At 43.0% G+C, this 27,284-nt stretch overlaps 1 protein-coding gene across 2 annotated transcripts in view; it reads left to right on the top strand.

The window, feature by feature from the left end:
- The window catches only part of LOC128687609 (kelch-like protein 17), a 69,081-nt gene that overhangs the window by 6,486 nt on the left and 35,311 nt on the right, over window positions 1-27,284 (top strand). The window contains exons 2-4 of one of the 2 annotated variants that reach the window (XM_070084029.1): window positions 8,514-8,610; window positions 9,123-9,815; window positions 15,255-15,351. In XM_070084029.1, the coding sequence (XP_069940130.1) occupies window positions 9,648-9,815; window positions 15,255-15,351 (265 nt within the window). In that variant the 5' untranslated portion in view covers window positions 8,514-8,610; window positions 9,123-9,647. Of the gene's footprint in view, window positions 1-8,513; window positions 9,816-15,254; window positions 15,352-27,284 lie in introns of both variants that reach the window. The other variant, XM_070084030.1, reaches the window with a different exon arrangement.

Below are 27,284 nucleotides of genomic sequence, written 5' to 3'. Positions count from 1 at the left end.
ACTATTACTTCTACCCCTTCACTAACCATTACCTCCACCCCCCTCACTAACCATTACCTCCACCCCTTCACTATACATTACCTCCATCCCTTCATTATACATTACCTCCACCCCTTCACTAACCATTACCTCCACCCTTTCACTATACATTACTTCCACCCTTTCACTAACCATTACCCCCCCTTCACTAACCATTACCTCCACCCCTTCACTAACCATTACATCCCCCCTTCACTAACTATTACCTCCACCCCTTCACTAACCATTACCTCCACCCCTTCACTAAGCATTACCTCCACCCCTTCACGAACCATTACCCCCACCCCTTCACTAACCATTACCTCCACCCCTTCACTAACAATTACCTCCACTCCTTCACTAACCATTACCTCCACCTCTTCACTAACCATTACCTCCACCCCTTCACTATACATTATCTCCATCCCTTCACTACATTATCTCCACCCCCTTCACTATACATTATCTCTACCCCTTCACTATACATTATCTCCACCCCTTCACTATACATTATCTCCATCCCTTCACTATACATTATCTCCACCCCCCTTCACTATACATTATCTCTACCCCTTCACTATACATTATCTCTACCCCTTCACTATACATTATCTCCACCCCTTCACTTTACATTGTCTCCACCCCTTCACTATTCATTACCTCCATCCCTTGTCTATAGATTCCTCTTCTTATCTTTTTTCCTTCTCATCCTTTCTCTTCACTTCCTCCTTCCCTCCCTCCCTTACCCATCCCTTCCTCCCCTTCACATCACTCCCTTTCCCTTCTCTCCCTCTACCATTCTCCTTCTCCCCTAACTTTCCTTTCCCTTTTCTTCCTCTCCCCTCCCTCCCCCTCTCTTCACTATCCTGTCCTTCTCCTCCCCTCACTCTCTTTCCCTTCCTTCCTCTCTATATACTACGTTTCCCATTCTTGTAACATTTGTTTTTTAGCCTCTGCAGCATTCTTAATATTAAGGACAGTAGGAGGGACACAGAGGGAGGGACACAAAGGGAGGGACAAAGAGGGAGGGACACAGAGTGAAGGATGTTTAATACAAATTAGTCTTAGGTTACTGTCACTATCATCTGACAGACGGGTAGTGACGAGCGTGTTGATGGTGTCTCTCACCCTCACCCCATGTCTCTCTCCCTCACCCGTGTCTCTCATCCTCACCCCTGTCTCTCTCCCTTACCCTTGTGTCTTTCTTCCTCACGCCATGTCTCTCTCCCTCACCCCTGTGTCTCTCCCTCACCCCTGTCTCTCTCAACCTTGTCCCCCACCCCTGTCTCTCTCAACCTTGTCCCTCACCCCTGTCTCTCTCCCTCACCCCAAGTCTCCCTCACTCCATGCCTCTCTCCCACACCCCGTCTTTATTCCCAAGAATGAGGGAAGGAAAATATGCCTTCCTGAGAGAGAGAGAGAGAGAGAGAGAGAGAGAGAGAGAGAGAGAGAGAGAGAGAGAGAGAGAGAGAGAGTGAGTGAGTGAGTGAGAGTGAGTGAGGTAAGGTGTGCATGGCATGACCTGACCACTTTAAGCCTGGGTTTAGTGTGCCTCTCCTGTACTCTGGTACTGTTGCCTCACTTTGTTTTCTGTATTGTTTATATTGAACAATGAAAACGTTACGAGAGAGAGAGGGGGAGAGAAAGAGAGAGACAAAGAGAGGGAGAAAGAGAGGGAGAAAGAGAGGGAGAGAGGGGGGGAGAGAGAGAGAGAGAGAGAGAGAGAGAGAGAGAGAGAGAGAGAGAGAGGGAGGGAGGAAGAGGTTAATAGTGGTAGCATCGTAAGTGAAATGTGTTGGTGAAAACCGTGGAATTTCATATTACGTTTTCCCAGCGTTTTGACCACCACTACCACCAACACTACCCCAGGTCACCACCACTACCACCTTCACCACCACCATCATCACTCCAGTAGTAATTATATAACCCCCCCCCCGACAGTGACACCTGTGCGGTCTTCGCCCACCACATACTTGACAAGGTGATGTCACAGCCGACACGGATGATTTGATCAATCACTGCCACCAGCCAGGAAGACGTCAACATACCTGAGCTTCGCTGTTATAATTCAGCTGCAGGAAGTAGTTAGTGGAAGCTTGATTTCAGTATGGTGGTACTGGTAAACTATGTAAAAAAAGACGCTTATGTGTTACAGGAAACGTTTCGTCTCACGTTTCGTCACTGGTGGCGATACGTTGCCCTTAATAAATGTCCTGAGCTGTACACAAATATGTTTTTCCACGGATCGATCTCAGGGTTGTGTTATACAGCTCTTCCTTCCATGGGAACGACATGACGATGCTCAAGAGTTCTTGATCCAAGGAATTGCTCACATGCCTCCCGTTCACTGGATGAAGTTCATGTCGTTCAAAATCCTCCACTCTGAGAGTCTTGTGGAGCGTCAACCATCCCGACAACTCCTGCATTGTTGCCACATCTCCCTCCGTAACCTACCGCTACTATACTGAAAATGTGCATATTTATTTTCATTTGTCTTTAATTATACAACAGAGTAGTAAATGTGACGGTTTCGCTCTTTGTAAGGAGTGGGTAATGAGTTATTGATTATTTTGTGGACGTTTTGTATTGTTTATCACAAGTAGATGGCAACACTTAATATGGCGGCCTCTGGAAGTGCCCTCGATATTACCAACACATTACTATTCCGAAGACTTTCCGTACTCCAGAATCAATAGTATCTTCTTCTCGTACACACTTTCAGAGAGATTTCACAAATTTGTATATTACCTCCCCACCAGAAGCTCTGTGTGAGGCGGAGACAAGGGTACTAGTGGGGGAGGGGTGTTGTGGGGGAGGCGTTTGAAAAAGTCAGTGAGTCAGGTTGGCACTCCTGCTTCGCCAAAATTTTGGCACAGTTGTGGCATTAAACAATGCTGTGCGCTGCTGTGCTTTACGAGGAATGGCGGGAGGGGGGTGCGATTATACTGGTGAAGGGCTTCTGATCCAGGGAAATGGAGATATTTTCCTTTGAGATCAAATTCGTTACCTCGCATTCTCAGGTCGCTGCTTGATCCCTACGTGTTTAGCGCTCCCTCGTGATTATAATAATATGCGCTTGCAGTACTCAATACACGATGTTGCCCTTTATGATGAGTAGTAAAGAATAGTAATAATAATAATATTAATAATAGTAACAGTAATAATAATAAGCAATAAACCCATAGGGTTCATAAAACACTCGGGGTATGTAAGGCATGGAAATTTAATCCGAGGAAGAGGAAGAGAAGGTCCATTTCCTTGATCAAGTTGGAGGTTGTAACAGAAGTGTGGTGGACACAGTGTTAATATCAACAGGTGAACAAGACAAGCCAGGCTGGCTTACTGTTATGGTTCCAGTCTCACCTTGAGTAAGACAAGCCAGACTGGTTTACTGTTATGGTTCCAGTCTCACCTTGAGTAAGACAAGCCAGGCTGGCTTACTGTTATGGTTCCAGTCTCACCTTGAGTAAGACAAGCCAGACTGGTTTACTGTTATGGTTCCAGTCCCACCTTGAGTAAGACAAGCCAGGCTGGCTTACTGTTATGGTTCCAGTCTCACCTTGAGTAAGACAAGCCAGACTGGTTTACTGTTATGGTTCCAGTCTCACTTTGAGTAAGACAAGCCAGACTGGTTTACTGTTATGGTTCCAGTCTCACCTTGAGTAAGACAAGCCAGGCTGGCTTACTGTTATGGTTCCAGTCTCACCTTGAGTAAGACAAGCCAGACTGGTTTACTGTTATGGTTCCAGTCCCACCTTGAGTAAGACAAGCCAGGCTGGCTTACTGTTATGGTTCCAGTCTCACCTTGAGTAAGACAAGCCAGACTGGTTTACTGTTATGGTTCCAGTCTCACTTTGAGTAAGACAAGCCAGACTGGTTTACTGTTATGGTTCCAGTCTCACCTTGAGTAAGACAAGCCAGTCTGGTTTACTGTTATGGTTCCAGTCCCACCTTGAGTAAGACAAGCCAGACTGGTTTACTGTTATGGTTCCAGTCCCACCTTGAGTAAGACAAGCCAGACTGGTTTACTGTTATGGTTCCAGTCTCACCTTGAGTAAGACAAGCCAGACTGGTTTCCTGTTATGGTTCCAGTCCCACCTTGAGTAAGACAAGCCAGACTGGTTTACTGTTATGGTTCCAGTCCCACCTTGAGTAAGACAAGCCAGACTGGTTTACTGTTATGGTTCCAGTCCCACCTTGAGTAAGACAAGCCAGACTGGTTTACTGTTATGGTTCCAGTCCCACCTTGAGTAAGACAAGCCAGACTGGTTTACTGTTATGGTTCCAGTCCCACCTTGAGTAAGACAAGCCAGACTGGTTTTCTGTTATGGTTCCAGTCCCACCTTGAGTAAGACAAGCCAGACTGGTTTACTGTTATGGTTCCAGTCCCACCTTGAGTAAGACAAGCCAGGCTGGCTTACTGTTATGGTTCCAGTCTCACCTTGAGTAAGACAAGCCAGACTGGTTTACTGTTATGGTTCCAGTCCCACCTTGAGTAAGACAAGCCAGACTGGTTTACTGTTATGGTTCCAGTCCCACCTTGAGTAAGACAAGCCAGGCTGGCTTACTATTATGACTCCAGTCTCACTTTGAATAAGACAAGCCAGGCTGGCTTACTGTTATGGATCCATTGTCATATTGAATATGACAAACCAGACTGGCTTACTGTAATAGCTCCACTGTCATCTTGAACAAGACAAGCCAGGCTGGCTTACTGTTATGGTTCCATTGCCATCTTGAATAAGACAAGACTGGCTGGCTTACTGTTATGGCTCCACTGTTATCTTGAATAAGACAAGCCAGGCTGGCTTACTGTTATGGTTCCAATGTCATCTTGAATATGACAAACCAGACTGGCTTACTGTAATAGCTCCACTGTCATCTTGAATAAGACAAGCCAGGCTGGCTTACTGTTATGGTTCCATTGCCATCTTGAATAAGACAAGACAGGCTGGCTTACTGTTATGGCTCCACTGTTATCTTGAATAAGACAAGCCAGGCTGGCTTACTGTCATGGTTCCATTATCATCTTGAATAAGACAAGCCAGGCTGGCTTACTTTTATGGCTCCACTGTTATCTTGAATAAGACAAGCCAGGCTGGCTTACTGTCATGGTTCCATTATCATCTTGAATAAGACAAGCCAGGCTGGCTTACTGTTATGGTTCCATTGTCATCTTGAATAAGACAAGCCAGGCTGGCTTACTGTTATGGCTCCACTGTTATCTTGAATAAGACAAGCCAGGCTGGCTTACTGTTATGGCTCCACTGTTATCTTGAATAAGACAAGCCAGGCTGGCTTACTGTTATGGCTACACTGTTATCTTGAATAAGACAAGCCAGGCTGGCTTACTGTTATGGCTCCACTGTTATCTTGAATAAGACAAGCCAGGCTGGCTTACTGTTATGGTTCCATTGTCATCTTGAATAAGACAAGCCAGGCTGGCTTACTGTTATGGTTCCATTGTCATCTTGAATAAGACAAGCCAGGCTGGCTTACTGTTATGGCTCCACTGTTATCTTGAATAAGACAAGCCAGGCTGGCTTACTGTTATGGCTACACTGTTATCTTGAATAAGACAAGCCAGGCTGGCTTACTGTTATGGCTCCACTGTTATCTTGAATAAGACAAGCCAGGCTGGCTTACCGTTATGGTTCCATTGTCATCTTGAATAAGACAAGCCAGGCTGGCTTACTGTTATGGCTCCACTGTTATCTTGAATAAGACACGCCAGGCTGGCTTACTGTTATGGTTCCATTGTCATCTTGAATAAGACAAGCCAGGCTGGCTTACTGTTATGGCTCCACTGTTATCTTGAATAAGACACGCCAGGCTGGCTTACTGTTATGGTTCCACTGTTATCTTGAATAAGACAAGCCAGGCTGGCTTACTGTTATGGCTCCACTGTTATCTTGAATAAGACAAGCCAGGCTGGCTTAATATTAAGCTTCATATACTGACGCGCCTACGCTATAAACGAAGTTAGAGAGGAGGGGGAGAGAATGTTAGAGGGAGGGAGCTAGGAAGACGAAGTTGGAGGGAAGGGAATGAGACGATTGATAGTTGGAGGGAAAGAGGAGGTGGAAAAAGGGAAAGAAGCGTGGAGGAGAGAGGGGACGGAAATTTCGAGAGGAGGGAGACAGATCAAGAGATGGAAAGGCAGTCGGAGGGAAAAAAAAGGGAGGTAGATGGAGAGAGGAAAACTCACCCTACATCAAGGGAGTGGGGAGGAATGTCTTGATGCCTAAAATAGGCTCTTGATCAAAGGAACCGGAGCTATCCCCCCCTTTCGCGGATCAAACCAGATTGCCTTGCACTCTCCCGGCGCAAGAATATAACGACACTAATATTTCCACTGACTGTCATATGTTATCTTTTTTAAGGGAGGTGGAGCGGTAAGCCAGTGGAAGACCTCACTCAGACTCGGTCAGCCGACCACAGGATGCTCAGACGAAGACCCGCGACAGGAAACACTTGCCTTGCTTCCTCAAGACTCTTAGCTAACCTATCTCCTCTGACTTTCACTGTGATTCCTTCAACCATTCGCAGTGCTGCAACACTGCAGTGTAATATCACAGGTTAATGACACTATTGATACCATTGGTAATTATAGCAGTACCATCAATAACATTACAGGAATAATACCAGTAACAATAATATAATAATAATTTATAAAAAAAACGTAACTATAATTAATAAAAAAACCGTAACTATAACTAAAACATGAATAACAAGTAAAACAATAACAAAAGCGCCTCAGTTGTCACTGGACAGGAAGTTATCAAGAGGACAACTGGACGACTACTATAGCAGTGTCTAATCAACCAGGCTGTGATGGCTAGTTAGGTCTTTGGACCACTGCCAGCAATAGTGTGGTTGACCAGTTGAAGCCAGCTCGCAGGTCTGGCTTCCCTCAGGACAACCCTGGGGGTAGCTGGAGAATGCCTTGTAATCTTGGGGGAAAGCCCTAAACCCGTAGGGGAGGTCATATAGCGCCTGGGAAGTGAAAGATAATCTGGTTTGATCCAAGGAAAGGGAGAGTACTTCCAAGTCCTTACATAAAGAGATCTGAGGTGTCAAAGCACCTGTTAACATGAGGGGTCACATCATAGTGTATATACGAATTGAGATAGATAGAGAAATTAATCAACTGAATATATCAATAATTGATTTAAAATATTCAATGCAAGTTAGGGATCATTGAAGTAAAATATTTGACATTATTTATATTACAGTACTCGACTGGTTCAACAAACCGCCCCGCTGGAGAACATACAAACAACTGTTACAAGCTTCATTTTCTAGTTGTGCTTAGTGTTGTGTTAAGCGGAGGTGAGAGACAGCACCTCCCCGCAGACCAGCTGCGTGAGCACTGAGACTCCTCTTGTCTGGTTCAGGTGTCGACGGACGCTAACGACCAAACCCTGACCTGGCAACACTCTGCCAGGCGTATATTCCCCACTTGGCAACTGTGTAGGGGAGGGAGGGGGTTAACCAGGAAGGGAGGGTTATGGAAGGGGTAGTGCGGGAGGAGGATGAGGGGGGGACTTGGTGAGTCAATACTCTGACGTCACGAGGCACGTGCCTCGTGACGAGAGTCACCAGAGGTCGAGAACCTTTTGCAGACTATCCCGGCCTGTCTAAGTCTCTTAATGACTCACTGCCCGTTCTCTTTCTCTCTCTCTCTCTCTCTCTCTCTCTCTCTCTCTCTCTCTCTCTCTCTCTCTCTCTCTCTCTCACTTTCACTCTGTCTCTCTCCCTCTCCTTCTGCAGCCATTCGAGGATGCTATAACTTTACTACACCCACAATTAACCTTTTGCCCGAAGTACCTTAATTAAGGCGCACCATTATTTAGGTCATCGGTGAGGAGGCGTTAATTAAGTTATAACAATGTAACGTGACTCTGACACTTATTAAAGTCATTGAAGACTAAAGTGTTCAGTCTTAGTGCATTAATTGCGAGGGATACACTCTTTGTTAAGTAGAAAGTGAAGGGGGGGGGATCATGGTGCTCCCTCCATAGACGTAACAAAGATAGTCTAGAGTCTAGGCCATCTTTGTTACGTCTATGGACGTCTAGACTCTAGAAGAAACATTGAAATAGAAGCTTGACTGTATGTGTGGTGTTTTTGTTCACTTGCTCGGTGTACTTGTGTAAAGCTGTTTGTGTGTATGTGCGCTCTCTGTTTATTGCTACATGTATAGTACATTTGTGCGAGGTGTGGGTGTGTGTGTGTGTGTGTCTGTGTGTGTGTGTGTGTGTCTGTGTGTGTTTTTGTGCGACGTGTGTGTGTGTGTCTGTTGTATTTCAGTCCAGCCTTCACTCACGACACATTTTATTGAAATATGAAAAGAGTTGAATGTCTAATCTGATACTGATAATTCTGCTTAATTTCAGCAGCTATGTGTACATATAAGTCCTCATACACACACACACACACACACACACACACACATTCAGTTTAGTTACTGAGTGTTCTTGTGTCTCCTACAGGGCTGGTTCAGAAGAGCATCAGAGGAGGAAGTGGTCTTCCTGTACCACTGACGTCACATTCAAAACACAACAGAAGATATAAGAAATAAAAAAAAATGTAAATTGTAGAAACTCTGTTGTAAATAAAGTTGACATTAATGTATTTATAACATTATAAAATCTTATACATTCTGAAATTTGTAATATAGAAAGGACGAGTTAATTGATATTATTCTAGATACAAAAAATTTATATTTTTATTTTGTAAATACTGTAAAAATTTTATTTTCCTAGATGACCTAGAAGAAATGTTTTACTGGAATAAATTAAACTTTATTTTTGAGTAGTGTCTAGCAACTCTCAGTAGTAAATTTTATGATATATATTTTTGTCACTGGTGCATAGACTTCTGAAATGTTTCGAAAAACTTGATGTGATTGAATGAGAACTTTTAGAACGAGAGAACGAGACACTGAAGTGGTTGTAACTCAAATACATCGAGAAGATTGATCAGGAAATACAGTGATGCTGCAGTATTTTGTGAACGTAAATTTGTGGCTTGATAATGGCGCCTGAGAGTCGTCTGTACAATACGAAATTATAATTTTTTTTTATATATTCATTCCTTAGAAGTGGAAGTGAGAAGCAAGTACGTAGTGATAAGTGTCTTATTAACTGATAAGCAATGATAGTCGCTTTAAATGGGTTTGAAGTGGTGATTTAAGTGTGCCTAAAGTATTGAAGTTTTACCCGACCTTCCTACCTCACCACACACCTTCCTACCTCACTACACACCTTCCTACCTCACCACACACCTTCCTACCTCACCACACACCTTCCTACCTCACCACACACCTTCCTACCTCACCACACACCTTCCTACCTCACCACACACCTTCCTACCTCACCACACACCTTCCTACCTTACCCCACACCCTCCTACCTCACCCCACCCCCTCCTACCTCACCCCACACCCTCCTACCTCACCCCACGCCCTCCTACCTCACCCCACACCCTCCTACCTCACCCAACACTCTTACCTCACACCCTCCTTGCCTCGTACTTCTACCTCCTCCTAAGCCCCCACCTTCTCTCTCTCCTGTCACCCCCTCGCCACCACCACGTCTCCCCCGCCCACCCAACTGGGTCTGGTCATGGCCACGGGTTCACCCACGTGTGGAACGATGAATATGGAGGTGGGTACGCCCGTTGGCACGCCCGCTGGCACGCCCACACAACCACAGACTCATCACTTCCACTCCACGCCTGACCACGCCTCCACCGCACTCCACGCCATGAACAAACTCAGGATCAACACTCAGGTACGCACGACTCATGAAGGTTTAGCGTTTGTTTTATAATAATAATAATAATAATAATAATAATAATAATAATAATAATAGAAATAATAACAATAGAAATAATAATAATAATAATAATAATAATAATTATTATTATTATTATTATTATTATTATTATTATTATTATTATTATTATTATTATATCGCAGGCCTTCAATATACGCATCTCATATGAATCTTGCTGCTAGGTTTCGCTGCCCTGGACACTCTAGGGCAGGGGTGGGCAACGCTTAGCACACGTGCCAAACCTGGCACGCCAACGACTTCTTTCCGGCAGGCTAACCTCTGGTCTCATCTTCAAAAAACAACAAAAAAAAAACTGCGTTATTTACCATGTATCCGTTCCAAGAAAAGCGGAGAAATGGTCCCCATATGTTTCCAGAGATTTTGTATCAAAGATATGGGCGACTTTGGTACTCACACTTCAAAAGGTTGCCCACCCCTGCTTTAGGGGTCTTAGTTGCCAGGTTTCACTACTCTGGAAACTCTTGAGTCTAAGATTTCCAGTTAACAGGTTTCACTACTCTGGAAACTCTAGGGTTCTTAATTGCCATGATTCACTACCTTTTAGTCTAAGGTTCCCAATTGCCAGGTTTCACTACCCTGGAAACTCTAGGGTTCTCGGTGGCCAGGTCTCACAACTCTGACACCCAGCGGTGTCAGGGAGAAGTAAGAATCACAGAGACTGGGAGAGGGGCAATCCTAGGGAAGGGTGTGGAATGAGTTAGGAAGAAATGGAGGCCAATCTGGCCATGGTGTTTGGAATGGTTGTTGAGGGAAGGAGGCATGGGAGGGGGCGAGTAAGCGATGGCCAGGAATGGATGATGACCGGAATGGGAGAGAGGGAGATCAGGGATGGAGGGTAGTGATAGGCTGAGGGGAGTGAGTGAGGGATGCTTAAGAAGGGGTGGAGGTCGGGTGGTGGGATGAGTGAAGGATTAGAAGTTTCTGGTGTTTTGAAAACCTTATTGCAAATAATTCATAAATGAAACGTACAGTGCATGTCCCTCACAGTGTTGCAACCTGTGTGTGTTTGGGGGAGGATGGAGAAACTTGTGGAGAAGCTGTCCTTTCATGATGGTGTTCCAGCGTGTGTGAAATGTGTCAGAGAGATCAAAAGACTCTTGATCAACGAATTAGGAGAACGAGAGGATCCAATTCTCATTTAGATCAATGAAACTTACACACCATGTTCGAGATCTTTAATGTACCTTTTTTTTATATGGATCAGCAGGCGAGGTGTAGCCCAGTGATACACCTCACAGCCGAATGAACCATGGTTCGATTTCCCTGCTAGGCGAGACGTATGGGCAAGTGAACAGTTAGTTTAATATCTATATTCTGCAGCCCATACTCATCCTGCGGGAGGTAGTCAAAAGATTACAGCGGCACATAATGGGTCTAGGGACTGAACCGCACAGCTCTGATAGCTAAACAAGTTACAGTGGTAATTAAATAAATACACGTTTATATCTGGTTATAATCGTAATAAGTTATGAATTAGGTCACACACATGAGAGATGAATTAGGTCCCACACATGAGAAATGAATTAGGTCACACACACAATGAGAGATGAATTAGGTCACACATATGAGAGATGAATTAGGTCACACACACAATGAGAGATGAATTAGGTCACACAATGAGAGATGAATTAGGTCACACACAATGAGAGATGAATTAGGTCACACACATAATGAGAGATGAATTAGGTCACACACACAATGAGATCAATTAAGTCACACACACAATGATAGATGAATTAGGTCACACATGATGAGAGATGAATTAGGTAACACATATGAGAGATGAATTAGGTCACACACACAATGAGAGATGAATTAGGTCACACATGAGATGAATTAGGTCACACACAATGAGAGATGAATTAGGTCACACATGAGAGAGAGGAATTAGGTCACACACAATGAGAGATGAATTAGGTCACACAATGAGAGATGAATTAGGTCACACATGATGAGAGATGAATTAGGTAACACATATGAGAGATGAATTAGGTCACACACACAATGAGAGATGAATTAGGTCACACATGATGAGAGATGAATTAGGTAACACACAGAGATGAATTAGGTCACAGACACAATGAGAGATAAATTAGGTAACACATGAGAGATGAATTAGGTCACACAATGAGAGATAAATTAGGTAACACATGAGAGATGAATTAGGTCACACACACAATGAGAGATAAATTAGGTCACACACACAATGAGAGATAAATTAGGTCACACACACAATGAGAGATAAATTAGGTAACACATGAGAGATGAATTAGGTCACACACACAATGAGAGATAAATTGAATTAGGTCACACACAATGAGAGATAAATTAGGTTACACATGAGAAATGAATTAGGTCACATACACAAATTACAAAAACATTATCTTAAAATTTTAGTAAGGTATGCTCGAAATAAAAAAAAGTTAGTGTCTATGACCAGAAGTTACACTTTCTGACTCGAATCTCAAGACCTAACATCGTCGTAGTTCAGTTGTAGAGCGCTTTTCTTACAACCGAAAGAACCCAGGTTCGACGTACTAGGCATAGGGGCAGTTCTCCTGGGTCTTAGTAGACTGTTGTGAGCTTTGAAAGGAGCTGAAGTAAGTTAATGAAAACAAAACAAAAAAAACATTAGGAAAACATGAAACATATTGCAGGTCTCTTTGGTAGTTATTGATTCCTTTCTGCGGTTATTGGAGTATGTCATTATCAAGAGAGTCGTTAGATAAAAGGGCGGGAAGCCTTTGTTTTGGTTACGGATGAGAGGCGAATTGAATTCGTAAATGCGGCTGAGTCGAGCTTTATCTGGGCTCTGGTCTCTGTTGATTGAAGCATGCCAAGCACTTTTACGACTTTCATTATTTTTCCCCTCTTCTGCTTCTTCTTCTTCCTGTTTTGCTTCTTTTTCTTCTCCGGTTCCCTCTCTTATCTTCTTTTTCTTTTTCTGTCCTACTCTTCCCTCGCTCTCATTCCTCTTCCCTTAACGTGTTTCGCCTCCTCATCTTCCTATTAAATGAGGGAGACTCACTCTGGACTATTCAGTGACCGTCAAGGAAGGATGGAGGACACAGAGTGGATTAGATTGAAGCTGGTGCAACGGATTAAAAATTATCTGGAATACGAGAAATAGTGACGGTACTAGAATAGTTTCTCTAAACTTTCAGGTCCAAATATTAGCCTTCCAGTAGCAGGTAATGGTGGCAGAATATTCGTCAGAAAGCAAAGTTTGTGTCTCCTGACACATTGTAGCGGTAGATAGGTAGGTAGATACGGAAAAGAGGGAAGGAGGGTAGATAGGTAAAGATGGACGTAGATAGGGAGAAAGAGACAAGACGTAAGCTAGAGATCGTCTACTTACCCAAATTGGTGTCTTGATTCCTTCGTGTTTATCTTATTATCATGAGGGGTGTGGCCGCTGGAGGTGTCTGTTCTTAACTCCGTCCGTCAGTGTCTCCATCCATTCGTCTGTCCCTCCATCCTTTGGTTAGTCCCGCCATTCATTCGTTCGTCCTTTCATCCCTTGGTCAGTCCCACTATAGCGACTTACATCTGGCTAGGTATGTGGGGTCTGACTGAGTGCAGTTAGAATGATAATAAATTCTCACTACAGGCAGCACACTCCACCAATATTCAATACACTAAACCTACTCACCATACAAAACATCCATACTTATTACTGCAAATATTATATACATAGAACACTTAACTCTGATATTAACCCTCCCCTCAAAACATCTCCTTGCCAACCTCAACAGAACACATGACCATAACACAAGGCACAGATCACTCTTTGATGTTCCTCGTGTCCATCTCACACTATGCAAAAACTCAATGCACATAAAAGGCCCTAAAATCTGGAATTCATTACCTGTAAATATAAAAGAAACACTACCTGTTTATAAATTCAAGTCTCTTCTCAAAGATCACTTACTCACCCAAAACCAAATAAATACTGAATAACTGAACCTTATAAATTGTATATCTTAAATGTTTCTCACAATTATATCACATAAATGTTAAACCTAAACCGAATCTAACTTTATTATTTTTTAAATACACTACCTAACAGAATCCTTCATATGACTGAATGCAACCATATGACCTGTCTTTGTAATACTCACTTGTGCTTTATAGTAATCTGTTTACATTAATGTTTTATCACTGATTTCATCATTGCTTAGTTAATCTTAAGTTAATTTTAAGCCAGCCCGTAATGCTATGCATAGTATAAGTGGCTTTGGCATGCTGCTCTTATCTGTATTTTTTTGTACCTCTGTATGTGTGCTCAAATTGGAAATAAATAAATAAATAAATAAATAAAAAGTATATTTGTATTCTCTTACATGGAAAGTGAGGTGCGTACGTTCAAATTCCGTGTTGATCTGACACACACACACACACACACACACACACACACACACACACACACACACACACACACACACACACACACACACGCGCACACGCACACACACGCACACGCACACGCACACACGCACACAAACACATCGGCCGTTTCCCACCAAGGCAGAGTGGCCCGAACACGAAAAACTTCCATCATTCATTCCATCAGTGTCTCGCCAGAGGTGCGGTTACACTACACTTATAAAACTGCAACATTAACACCCCTCGTTCACAGTGCTGGCACTGTACCTCCCATTTCCAGGACTCAAGTCTGGCCTGCCGGTTTCCCTAAATACCCTTCATAAATGTTGCTTGCAGCACGTCAAGTCCTGAAAACCATTTGTCTCCATTTGCTCCTATCTAACATACATACACATACACACACACACACACACACACACACACACACACACACACACACACACACACACACACACACACTCGATCACTGAAGAGGCGGGGCCCGGAGCTGAGTCTCGACTCCCCTGCAACCACAATTAGGTGAGTACAACTTAGGGAGTAGCACACACACACACACACACACACACACACACACACACACACACACACACACACACACACACACACACACACACACACACCTACTCCTAATCGACACCTACACCTACACACCTACACACACACAACAGGCCTAGTGTCTAATCGACATGTGCCTAGGACAAAATATAACACACACACACACACACACACACACACACATATATATATATATATATATATATATATATATATATATATATATATATATATATATATATATATATATATATATATATATATTGCTATTACTTCTGTTGCTAATATATTACTAATATTGCTGCTTCTACTACTTTTAATACTATTTATACTACTTTTACTACTATATCTATATTTACTATTATTAGTATTATTACTACTAGTATTGATGATAATAATGATAATAGTGGTGTGTGTGTGTGTTTGTTACAGCTGTGTGACATAGAGCTTGTGGCTGGTGCTGTGTCAGTGTTCGCTCACCGTGTGGTGCTGGCAGCGGCTTCTGCTTACTTCCACGTCATGTTCAACAGTAAGATATATAATATATATATATATATATATATATATATATATATATATATATATATATATATATATATATATATATATATATATATATATATATATATATATATATATATTCATGTTCAACAGTAAGTATGAAAGTATTGCAGATATTTTCGGTTTAAATAGAGAGCGTCTTTACATGGTAACTTTAGCAGTAAGAAGAAGGAAGTGTTTGTATGCACAAACAAGTAAGGTACTAGAACACTGCAGCGGGGCCCAGGAGTCCTAACCTAACACTTGTGCGGTCCTCATCAATCTTGATCTTTACTCGCTGCTTCATAAAGGTTACAAAAAATATTCGGTAGAAACTCTACATTCTCGTTTTAATACTTCTGTTACTTCTACTACTACTATTCTACTACTACTATTCTACTACTACTATTCTGCTACTACTACTACTACTATTACTACTACTACTACCACTACCACCACTACTGCTACTATTCTACTACTACTGCTACTCTTCTACTACTGCTGCTACTACTACTATTACTACTATTACTGCAACTATACTACTACTACTACTACTACTATTACTACTATTACTACTATTACTGCAACTATACTACTACTACTACTACTACTATTACTGCAACTATACTACTACTACTGCTACCACTTCTACTGCTACCACTACAACTACTGTTACTAGTACTACTACTACTGCTACTATACTACTACTGCTACTATACTACTGCTGCTACTACTACCACTACCAATACTGCTACTAATGCTACTAGTACTACTTTTACTGTTACTACACTACTACTGCTACTACTACTACTACTACTGCTTCTACTACTACTACTGCGACTGTACTACTACTACTGCTACTACTGCCACTGCTACTACTACTATTAGTACTACTGCTACTATACTACTACTACTGCTACTATACTACTACTACTGCTACTACTACTACCACTATTACTACTAGTACTACTACTACACTACTACTACCACTACTACTACCACAACTACTACTACTACTGCTATTAGTACTACTACTGCTACTGCTACTACCACTTCTGCTACAAGTACTACTACTAATAATAATTCTTGTGGAAAGTATTAAGTTTTGGAATATTGCTTCTTCTATATTTTTATTCTCCATCAACAACATTTTAGCATCACTGACATTATTAATTCTGTGATTCTCTGTGCTTACATGTTGTCTTAACCGCCGTGTTATTCTTCCCAGTCTCGATACGTATTGACACAACCAACTTTTCAAATCATTTCTTGCCACTCACTGCAACGTTTATCACAGTCAGTTCCAGGAATCTGTTTTTTACTGATAACCTGATGGTATCAGAGCTACTGAATGTTACGTTCACATCTTGATGCGAGTTTTACTTCCAAATTTGAAAGAAGTATTGAACTTCTGTTTTCAGAGACTTTTTTAAAACTCACTAGTCCCTCATAAATTACCTCCAAAATATAAAATAATACAATATAATATATTTACTTACTACAAGTGCAAGGTATACAGTCCTAGGTGACAGTGACAAAGTACTATATAGAAAGCTGCTTGTTATGCTGAGCATTTCGGTCAAATTAGCCCAGGTACCCATTGTACTGATGGGTGAACATAGACAACAAGTGTAAAGAAACATGCCTAAAATGTTTTTACCCTGGCTGGGAGTCGAACCTAGACCTTCGCCGTGTGAAGCGAGAGCTTTAGCCACCAGGCCATCAGAGCCCCACAATTGAAGACTAGAATAAAATTCTTAACGCAACCTAAACTAGAAAATACTCGATAAATATAATGACTCTTGTGTTTGAGGAACTGTGAGTCTCGTAATTGGTAGGTGTTAAGAAGTGAATTCAAAACGTCGCTTGTTTATTATAGGGAAGAAAAAGGTTTCGAGGGAGAAGAAATAAACGTGAACTTAACTCTCTGAATGAGCTGGTTATTGTATGAAGTTTGGAAACATAAGATGAACGATGGTGAAGTGTGAAGCAACCAGTTACACTCTAACTGCGAAGTTATGTTACTTATACGGCTTTTCTGCTTCATAATAATAATAATAATAATAATAATGATGTCTGTGCATTACACGTGTTATGTTTCAGGTTGAAGGTTCCTGTATTTACTTTGGTCGTTAATAGTTGTTATCCTACCTTAACTCACATCTCAATCTCTCTCTCTCTCTCTCTCTCTCTCTCTCTCTGTCTCTCTCTCTCTGTCTCTCTCTCTCTCTCTCTCTCTCTCTCTCTCTCTCTCTCTCTCTCTGTCTCTCTCTCTCTCTCTCTCTCTCTCTCTCTCTCTCTCTCTCTCTCTCTCTCTCTCTCTCTCTCTCTCTCTCTCTCTCTCTCTGTCTCTGTCTCTGTCTCTGTCTGTCTGTCTGTCTGTCTCTCTCTCTCTCTCTCTCTCTCTCTCTCTCTCTCTCTCTGTCTCTCTGTATCTCTGTCTCTGTCTCTGTCTCTGTCTCTCTCTCTCTTTCTGTGTGTGTGTCTGTCTCTCTCTGTCTGTCTCTCTCTGTCTCACTGTCTCTCTCTGTCTCTCTGTCTCTCTCTCTCTCTCTCTCTCTCTCTCTCTCTCTCTCTCTCTCTCTCTCTCTCTCTCTCTCTCTCTCTCTCACTAGTGCTACGAGATATAAGTATTTCCTACCTCTCTTCGTTCCCAGGAATCAATAGAGACTTTCCCGCACCTCTCTCTCTCTCTCTCTCTCTCTCTCTCTCTCACACACACACACCTCTTTTTACTCTCTCTCCATCATCTCTCACCCCTCTCTCTCCTCTCTCATCTTTCTCCGCACTCTCCCACCCCTCCCTCCCTCACTTCCTCTCTTCCTCTCTCTCCTTCCTCTGACTTTCTTTCTCTCTCTCTCACTCTCACTATAGCGATGATATCACGCAGAAAAACATGTGAGAGATAAACACAACTTTTTCTCTGCAACAACATATGAAAATCTGTGTTGCATGAGAATGACGTTGATGGTGCGAGAGATGCGGCTATTGTTGACTTATGCTCAGGGAGAGGGAAAGAAAGAGAGAGAGAGAGAGAAAGAGAGAGATTCCGGAGGCTTTCTCAATGGGTTTATAACGTCCATAATTGATTTGAAACATTCTGAATATGTTTGAAATGTTCGGAATATATTTGAAACCTTTTGCATGGGATTTGATACTTTCTGAATGGGTTTCAGATGTTATGAATGAGTTTGAAAAGTTCTTTATGGGTTCGAAACGTTCTGAATGCCTTTGGAAAGTCCTAAATGGGCTCGAAACATTGTGAATGGTGTGACTGGGAATGAAGAAGTTCATAACAGCTTCAACACGATCTTGAAACATTGAAGGTTGGCGATACTGGTCGATAATTCCTATTTAATCATCGTTCAAAACGCTGAATCTGCGCTCACTGGAAGAAACCTTTATATATATTCCAACGGAGGAGAGAGAAAATGATAAACGAGAAAAAATGATGAGAGACGAGAGAAAGAGGATGATGAAGCGGTGGGCAAGGTTCATAAATTTGTATGTGGAGAGGAAGCTTAGTAAAATGAAGTGGCGGAGGTGTGGGAGAGAGAGAGAGAGAGAGAGAGAGAGAGAGAGAGAGAGAGAACGAGAGAGAGAGAGAGAGAACGAGAGAGAGAGATAGAGAGAGAGAGAGAGAGAGAGAGAACGAGAGAGAGAGAGAGAGAGAGAGAGAGAGAGAGAGAACGAGAGAGAGAGATAGAGAACACGGGTAACACTATGGAAGCACTTGGAAGGCTTTGTGAGTACTGGTGAGTGCAAGGTTGTGTTCCTGAGTAATTTGCTTCTGCCTTGTTTACTTTATGCGTTTCTATCATCAAAATTCTTAATGTTTGACCTTTTGTTTCAACTCTTGCTCCATGGTGAGCACACTGCTGTATTGCTGGAGGGTTGTATATCACTGCTGTTAGGTGGAAGGTTGTATATCACTGCTGTTTCGTAGAGAGTTGTATGTCACTGCTGTTTTGTAGAGGGTTGTATATCACTGCTGTTTGGTAGAGGGTTGCATATCACTGCTGTTTGGTGGAAGGTTGTATATCACTGCTGTTTGGTAGAGGGTTGTATATCACTGCTGTTAGGTGGAAGCTTGTATATCACTGTTGTTTCGTAGAGGGTTGTATATCACTGCTGTTTTGTAGAGGGTTGTATATCACTGCTGTTTGGTAGAGGGTTGTATATCACTGCTGTTTGGTGGAAGGTTGTATATCACTGCTGTTTGGTGGAAGGTTGTATATCACTGCTGTTTGGTAGAGGGTTGTATATCACTGCTGTATTACTGGAGGGTTGTATATCACTGCTGTATTGCTGGAGGGTTGTATATTACTACTGCATTACTTTAGGGTTGTATATCACTGCTGTTTGGTAGAGGGTTGTATATCACTGCTGTTTGGTGGAGGGCTGTATATCACTGCTGTTTGGTAGAGGGTTGTATATCACTGCTGTATTGCTAGAGGGCTGTATATCACTGATGTATTGCTGGAGGGTTGTATATCACTGCTGTATTGCTGGAGGGTTGTATATCATTGCTGTTTGGTAGAGGGTTGTATATCACTGCTGTTTGGCGGAGGGTAGTGTATCACTGCTGTTTGGTAGTGTTGTATATCACTGGTGGAGGGTAGTATGTCACTGCTGTTTGGTAGAGGACTGTAAATCGCTGCTGTTTGGTGGCGGGTTTTATATCACTGATGTTATCATCTTGGTTCTGCATCTTCTTAATGCTCCTGCTGTCCTGTCCTCGAATGTCCTCGTGTTTCCAACTTTCATATAATTATATATATATTGTTTTATCCTGAACGTCATTCCCCTCATTTTTAGCATGTGGTACAACACTGAAAACGTATGTGTGTGTGTGTCTGTGTGTGTGTGTTTGTGTGTCTGTGTGTGTGTGTGTTTGTGTGAATGTGTGTGTGTGTGTGTGTGTGCGAATGGTGTGTACTCACCTAGTTGTACTCACCTAGTTGAGGTTGCGGGGGTCGAGTCCGAGCTCCTGGCCCCGCCTCTTCTGATGTGAATGTGTGTGTCTTTCATGCTTAAATGTCTGTCTGTCTGATTTTCTCTGTCATGTCCGGGTAGGTCTGTCACTTTTTGTATAAACACACACACCAATGAATGAGAGATACACACAATCATACACCTACACATGGAAGGTAAGCATAAACACGAGCATCTATGTATGAAAGCTCCATACAAAAAAAAGCACAGACAGACAGATACATAGACAGGGAACAGGCGGCTATACTGAAATATTTCATTCCCACTGGAACGCAAGTAGGTCAGCTACCCCACCCCATCCTGCCTCCCTCCCTCCCTCCTCCTCCTCCTCTCTCTCTCTCTCTCTCTCTCTCTCTCTCTCTCTCTCTCTCTCTAATATGAATATAACACACTGAATCCCACTCACACAACAGAAACAGAAAATGACCTTGCAATAGTCATAGTCAATGACCTAGACTCTAGGTCATTGACTATGACTATTGCACCACGACATTCTGTTTCCTAGAATGTCTTGGTGCGAGTAACAGAGCCTACGCAGTGCTTGCCTTCATAACAACAAATTAAGAATACGGAAACTCTTGAATGAACACTCACACCGTTGCAGTGCTCATGTTAGAACACACCTGGAATAAGCTCTCCACTTCTGGTCCCATAATTACGTGAAGAAACGTGATACAGTTTAGAGGAGGTGAGAATAACTGTGAAGCTCAACATCAACAGTAAGGTATATATCGCCTGCAGAAACTCCTGGATCATTCATTGTGTTCTTGCTCGGGGGAAAGAGACTTCGGGCGGACCTTGTACGATCCTTCACAGGAATTATACTCTAAGAGGTGTATGTCTCTCAGTGTGTAAACATAGAGAGTGCATGTTTCTCAGTGTATATACATTGACAGGTGTATGTCTATCAGTGTATATACACTGACAGGTGTATGTCTATCAGTGTATATACATTGACATGTACGTCTCTCATTGTATATACACAGACAGGTGTATGTCTCATTGTATATACACTGACAGGTGTATGTCTCTCATTGTATATACACAGACAGGTGTATGTCTCATTGTATATACACTGACAGGTGTATGTCTCTCAATGTATATACACTAATAGGTGTATGTCTCTCAGTGTATATACACTGACAGGTGTATATCTCTCAGTGTATATGCACTGAGTGCATTTTTATCCCAGTTTTAGAGATTAAATTATTCTTGACCTGTGGTGAACGTATTATATGCAGCCTTAAAGAGCATAGTGTATTCGATAGGGTTTAAACCTAATTTATCAACCATGCTTTAAGGTGTTAAATAAGTCTGATAAACGAAATCAGTAATGGACAATATTATTCCTATATCATTACCCTTGCAACATGGTCATGTGGAAGACACGCTGGTATGGAACACTTAGGAACAGTGGAACAGGTACAACAAGAAACAAAGACTGGTGTGGAACACTGAGGAACTCTGGAACAGGTAAAAACAAGAAATACTGGTATGGAACACTATGGAACACTGGAACAGGTACAGACACAAGAAACACTTCTATAGAACACTGAGGAACACTGGAACAGGTACAACAAGAAATACTGGTATGGAACACTGAAGAAAGCTGAAACATGTAAAATAACACTGGTATGGAACACTGAGGAACACTGGAACAGGCACAACAACAAGAAACACTTGTATGGAACACTGGAGCAGGTTTCCTCCCTGAAGATCAAGCTTCTAAATTAAGTCCTTCAAGACTCGACGTTCTTCAAGGGAAATGTCATGGCGCTGGTGAAGGCTCTTGATAAAAGGAATTGTAGCTACCTTCTTGCTGGGACCAGACTTGACTGCCACTCATTTCACAGTATTCGGCAACGGGATGTATAGTGGACACAGTGGTGTGGCTGGCGGTGGAGTAGCGAGAGCAGTTGCGGTACTGTTGTAGTGCTTTTGAAGTAAAGAAAGAGGTAGATCACCCTTACATCTACATCTATTCTTGTCCATAACCACCTCAGCAACACTTCTTTAGCCCTTTGGTTGATACTTTTAGTAAACCTACACATCCTAATCTCCAAGCTACGAATTCTCTGCATAATATTCACACCATATATTGCCCTCAGACACGACATCTCCACTGCCTCCAGCCTCCTCCTTGCTGCAACTCCAGTAAGATGTGGTTAATTTGTCGCCGTGTTTGATAAAAGCAGTGGCCCCGGGGAAGTGAAGGATGGGCAGGAAGCCTTCTGCTTTACTATCCTTGTCTCAACCACACGATTACAGTAGGCAGTCCTCCATCGAGGTAGCAGTAGATAGCACATGTCTCCGCTGATCAAGACATTAAGGAAACGTGTTGATCAGTATAGACATGATTCTGACATACAGCGAAGTGCCGGAGTCACCCCGGTACTCTGCACGTTACAAGCTCTTATGTTATTTAGATTTCTCTTGTGTATCTGTGGTATTCTCTCTCTCTCTCTCTCTCTCTCTCTCTCTCTCTCTGAGTCGGCCATCACTCGCATTCATCCCATCTTCCCCCCCTCAATCCTCTATAAGACCCAAGAATTAAACATGGGACGGGGAGGGAGTGATGGATGGATGGAGGGAGAGATGGAGGGAAAAATGGTTGGATGGTAAAGGGAGAGAGAAAGGGAAGGGTTGCTACGCAATGGAGGGAGTGAAGGACGTTGATAGAGAGAAGAATGGAGGAAATGATGGTAAGGAAGGAAGGAAAGAAGGATAGGGAGGGAGGGATTGAAGGATTATAGGGGTGAGGGAAGAATGAATGGGGAAGGGTGGAACAATTTTGGGAGAGGAATGACCAACAACAACATACACAACAGCCTAGTAACATCAACAACCAGCAACAACCGACAAAAAACAACAGCAGCAACAACAACAGTAACCCCACTATCCCTACCACCACCACCACCACCAACAACAACAACAACAACAACAACAACAACAACTACAACACTAGGGCAGGTTGCACTAATGATTGGTATTCTTGGGTGTAGTTGGGCGACTCTAGCCTTTACCACCACTGTTTCGGTCCAATTAGTCAACATTCCTGACCCGTTAGTTACTGGAAACTGTGTTGATGTCAGTATGTTAGTTGCTGGAAAATGTTTGTTGATGCCAGTATGTTAGTTGCTGGAAAATGTTTGTTGATATCAGTATGTTAGTTGCTGGAAAATGTTTGTTGATGCCAGTATGTTAGTTGCTGGAAAATGTTTGTTGATATCAGTATGTTAGTTGCTGGAAAATGTTTGTTGATATCAGTATGTTAGTTGCTGGAAAATGTTTGTTGATATCAGTATGTTAGTTGCTGGAAAATGTTTGTTGATGCCAGTATGTTAGTTGCTGGAAAATGTTTGTTGATATCAGTATGTTAGTTGCTGGAAAATGTTTGTTGATATCAGTATGTTAGTTGCTGAAATGTTTGTTGGATATCAGTTATTGTTAAAAGTTGCTGGAAAATGTTTGTTGATGCCAGTATGTTAGTTGTTGGAAAATGTTTGTTGTAGTTATTGTAAAATGTTTGTTGGATATCAGCATGTTAAAGTTGTGAGTTGCTGGAAAATGTTTGTTGATATCAGTATGTTAGTTGCTGGAAAATGTTTGTTGATGCCAGTATGTTAGTTGCTGGAAAATGTTTGTTGATATCAGTATGTTAGTTGCTGGAAAATGTTTGTTGATGCCAGTATGTTAGTTGCTGGAAAAAGGTCATTTACGTATGTATGTTAATTACTGGGTAGGTCTTTTTTAAGTTATTTTAGGCATTACTGATCATATTAAGATGTCTTAGTTTGGAGTTAATACAGAAAAAAAGGGATTCCACCCCGTGTGTACTCACCTATTTGTACTCACCTATTTGTGGTTGCAGGGGTCGATTCACAGCTCCTGGCCCCGCCTCTTCGCTGATTGCTACTAGGTCCTCTCTCTCCCTGCTCCATGAGCTCTATCATACCTCGCCTTAAAACTATGTATGGTTCCCGCCTCCACTACGTCACTTTCTAGGCTATTCCACGGCCTGACTACTCTATGACTGAAGAAATACTTCCTAACATCCCTTTGATTCATCTGAGTCTTCAACTTCCAATTGTGACCTCTTGTGTCTGTGTCCCTTCTCTGGAACATCCCGTCTTTGTCCACCTTGTCAATTCCGCGCAGTATTTTATATGTCGTTATCATGTCTCCCCTGACCCTCCTGTCCTCCAGTGTCGTCAGGCCGATTTCCCTCAACCTTTCTTCGTAGGACAATCCCCGTAGCTCTGGGACTAGTCTTGTTGCAAACCTTTGTGTATGTGTGTGTGTGTGTGTGTACTCACCTAGTTGTACTCACCTAGTTGAGGTTGCGGGGGTCGAGTCCGAGCTCCTGGCCCCGCCTCTTCACTGATCGCTACTAGGTCACTCTCCCTGAGCCGTGAGCTTTATCGTACCTCTGCTTAAAGCTATGTATGGATCCTGCCTCCACTACATCGCTTCCCAAACTATTCCACTTACTGACTACTCTGTGGCTGAAGAAATACTTCCTAACATCCCTGTGATTCATCTGTGTCTTTAGCTTCCAACTGTGTCCCCTTGTTACTGTGTCCAATCTCTGGAACATCCTGTTTTTGTCCACCTTGTCAATTCCTCTCAGTATTTTGTATGTCGTTATCATGTCCCCCCTATCTCTCCTGTCCTCCAGTGTCGTCAGGTTGATTTCCCTTAACCTCTCCTCGTAGGACATACCTCTTAGCTCTGGGACTAGTCTTGTTGCAAACCTTTGCACTTTCTCTAGTTTCTTTACGTGCTTGGCTAGGTGTGGGTTCCAAACTGGTGCCGCATACTCCAATATGGGCCTAACGTATACGGTGTACAGGGTCCTGAACGATTCCTTATTAAGATGTCGGAATGCTGTTCTGAGGTTTGCTAGGCGCCCATATGCTGCAGCAGTTATTTGGTTGATGTGCGCTTCAGGAGATGTGCCTGGTGTTATACTCACCCCAAGATCTTTTTCCTTGAGTGAGGTTTGTAGTCTCTGACCCCCTAGACTGTACTCCGTCTGCGGCCTTCTTTGCCCTTCCCCAATCTTCATGACTTTGCACTTGGTGGGATTGAACTCCAGGAGCCAATTGCTGGACCAGTTCTGCAGCCTGTCCAGATCCCTTTGTAGTTCTGCCTGGTCTTCGATCGAGTGTATTCTTCTCATCAACTTCACGTCATCTGCAAACAGGGACACCTCAGAGTCTATTCCTTCCGTCATGTCGTTCACAAATACCAGAAACAGCACTGGTCCTAGGACTGACCCCTGCGGGACCCCGCTGGTCACAGGTGCCCACTCTGACACCTCGCCACGTACCATGACTCGCTGCTGTCTTCCTGACAAGTATTCCCTGATCCATTGTAGTGCCTTCCCTGTTATCCCTGCTTGGTCCTCCAGTTTTTGCACCAATCTCTTGTGTGGAACTGTGTCAAACGCCTTCTTGCAGTCCAAGAAAATGCAATCCACCCACCCCTCTCTCTCTTGTCTTACTGCTGTCACCATGTCATAGAACTCCAGTAGGTTTGTGACACAGGATTTCCCGTCCCTGAAACCATGCTGGCTGCTGTTGATGAGATCATTCCTTTCTAGGTGTTCCACCACTCTTCTCCTGATAATCTTCTCCATGATTTTGCATACTATACATGTCAGTGACACTGGTCTGTAGTTTAATGCTTCATGTCTGTCTCCTTTTTTAAAGATTGGGACTACATTTGCTGTCTTCCATGCCTCAGGCAATCTCCCTGTTTCGATAGATGTATTGAATATTGTTGTTAGGGGTACACATAGCGCCTCTGCTCCCTCTCTCAATACCCATGGGGAGATGTTATCTGGCCCCATTGCCTTTGAGGTATCTAGCTCACTCAGAAGCCTCTTCACTTCTTCCTCGGTTGTGTGCACTGTGTCCAGCACTTGGTGGTGTGCCCCACCTCTCCGTCTTTCTGGAGTCCCTTCTGTCTCCTCTGTGAACACTTCTTTGAATCTCTTGTTGAGTTCTTCACATACTTCCCGGTCATTTCCTGTTGTCCTCTCCTCCTTCCTTCCTTAGACTGATTACCTGGTCCTTGACTGTTGTTTTCCTCCTGATGTGGCTGTACAACAGTTTCGGGTCAGATTTGGCTTTCGCTGCTATGTCATTTTCATATTGTCTTTGGGCCTCCCTTCTTATCTGTGCATATTCATTTCTGGCTCTACGACTGTTCTCCTTATTCTCCTTGGTCCTTTGCCTTCTATATTTCTTCCATTCCCTAGCACACTTGGTTTTTGCCTCCCTGCACCTTTGGGTAAACCATGGGCTCATCCTGGCTTTTTCATTACTCCTGTTACCCTTGGGTACAAACCTCTCCTCAGCCTCCTTGCATTTTATTGCTACATATTCCATCATCTCATTAACTGGTTTCCCTGCCAGTTCTCTGTCCCACTGAACCCCGTTCAGGTAGTTCCTCATTCCTGTGTAGTCCCCTTTCTTGTAGTTTGGCTTCATTCGTCCTGGCCTTCCTGCTTCTCCCTCCACTTGTAGCTCTACTGTGTATTCGAAGCTTACAACCACATGGTCACTGGCCCCAAGGGGTCTTTCATATGTGATGTCCTCGATATCTGCACTACTGAAGGTGAATACTAAGTCCAGCCTTGCTGGTTCATCCTCTCCTCTCTCTCTTGTAGTGTCCCTTACGTGTTGGTACATGAAGTTCTCCAGTACCACCTCCATCATCTTAGCCCTCCAAGTATCTTGGCCCCCATGTGGGTCCAAGTTCTCCCAATCTATCTCCTTGTGGTTAAAGTCACCCATGATCAGGAGCTTTGCCCTGCATGCATGAGCTCTTCTGGCCACTCTAGCCAGTGTGTCAACCATCGCTCTATTGCTCTCGTCGTACTCTTGCCTTGGCCTCCTGCTGTTCTGTGGTGGGTTATAC

This window comes from Cherax quadricarinatus, chromosome 11 (genome assembly GCF_038502225.1).
Source record: "Cherax quadricarinatus isolate ZL_2023a chromosome 11, ASM3850222v1, whole genome shotgun sequence".
Classification (NCBI taxonomy): Eukaryota; Metazoa; Arthropoda; class Malacostraca; order Decapoda; family Parastacidae; genus Cherax; species Cherax quadricarinatus.
The sequence above is the reverse complement of the archived record's forward strand: the minus strand, read 5'-3'. Positions and strand labels throughout refer to the sequence as shown.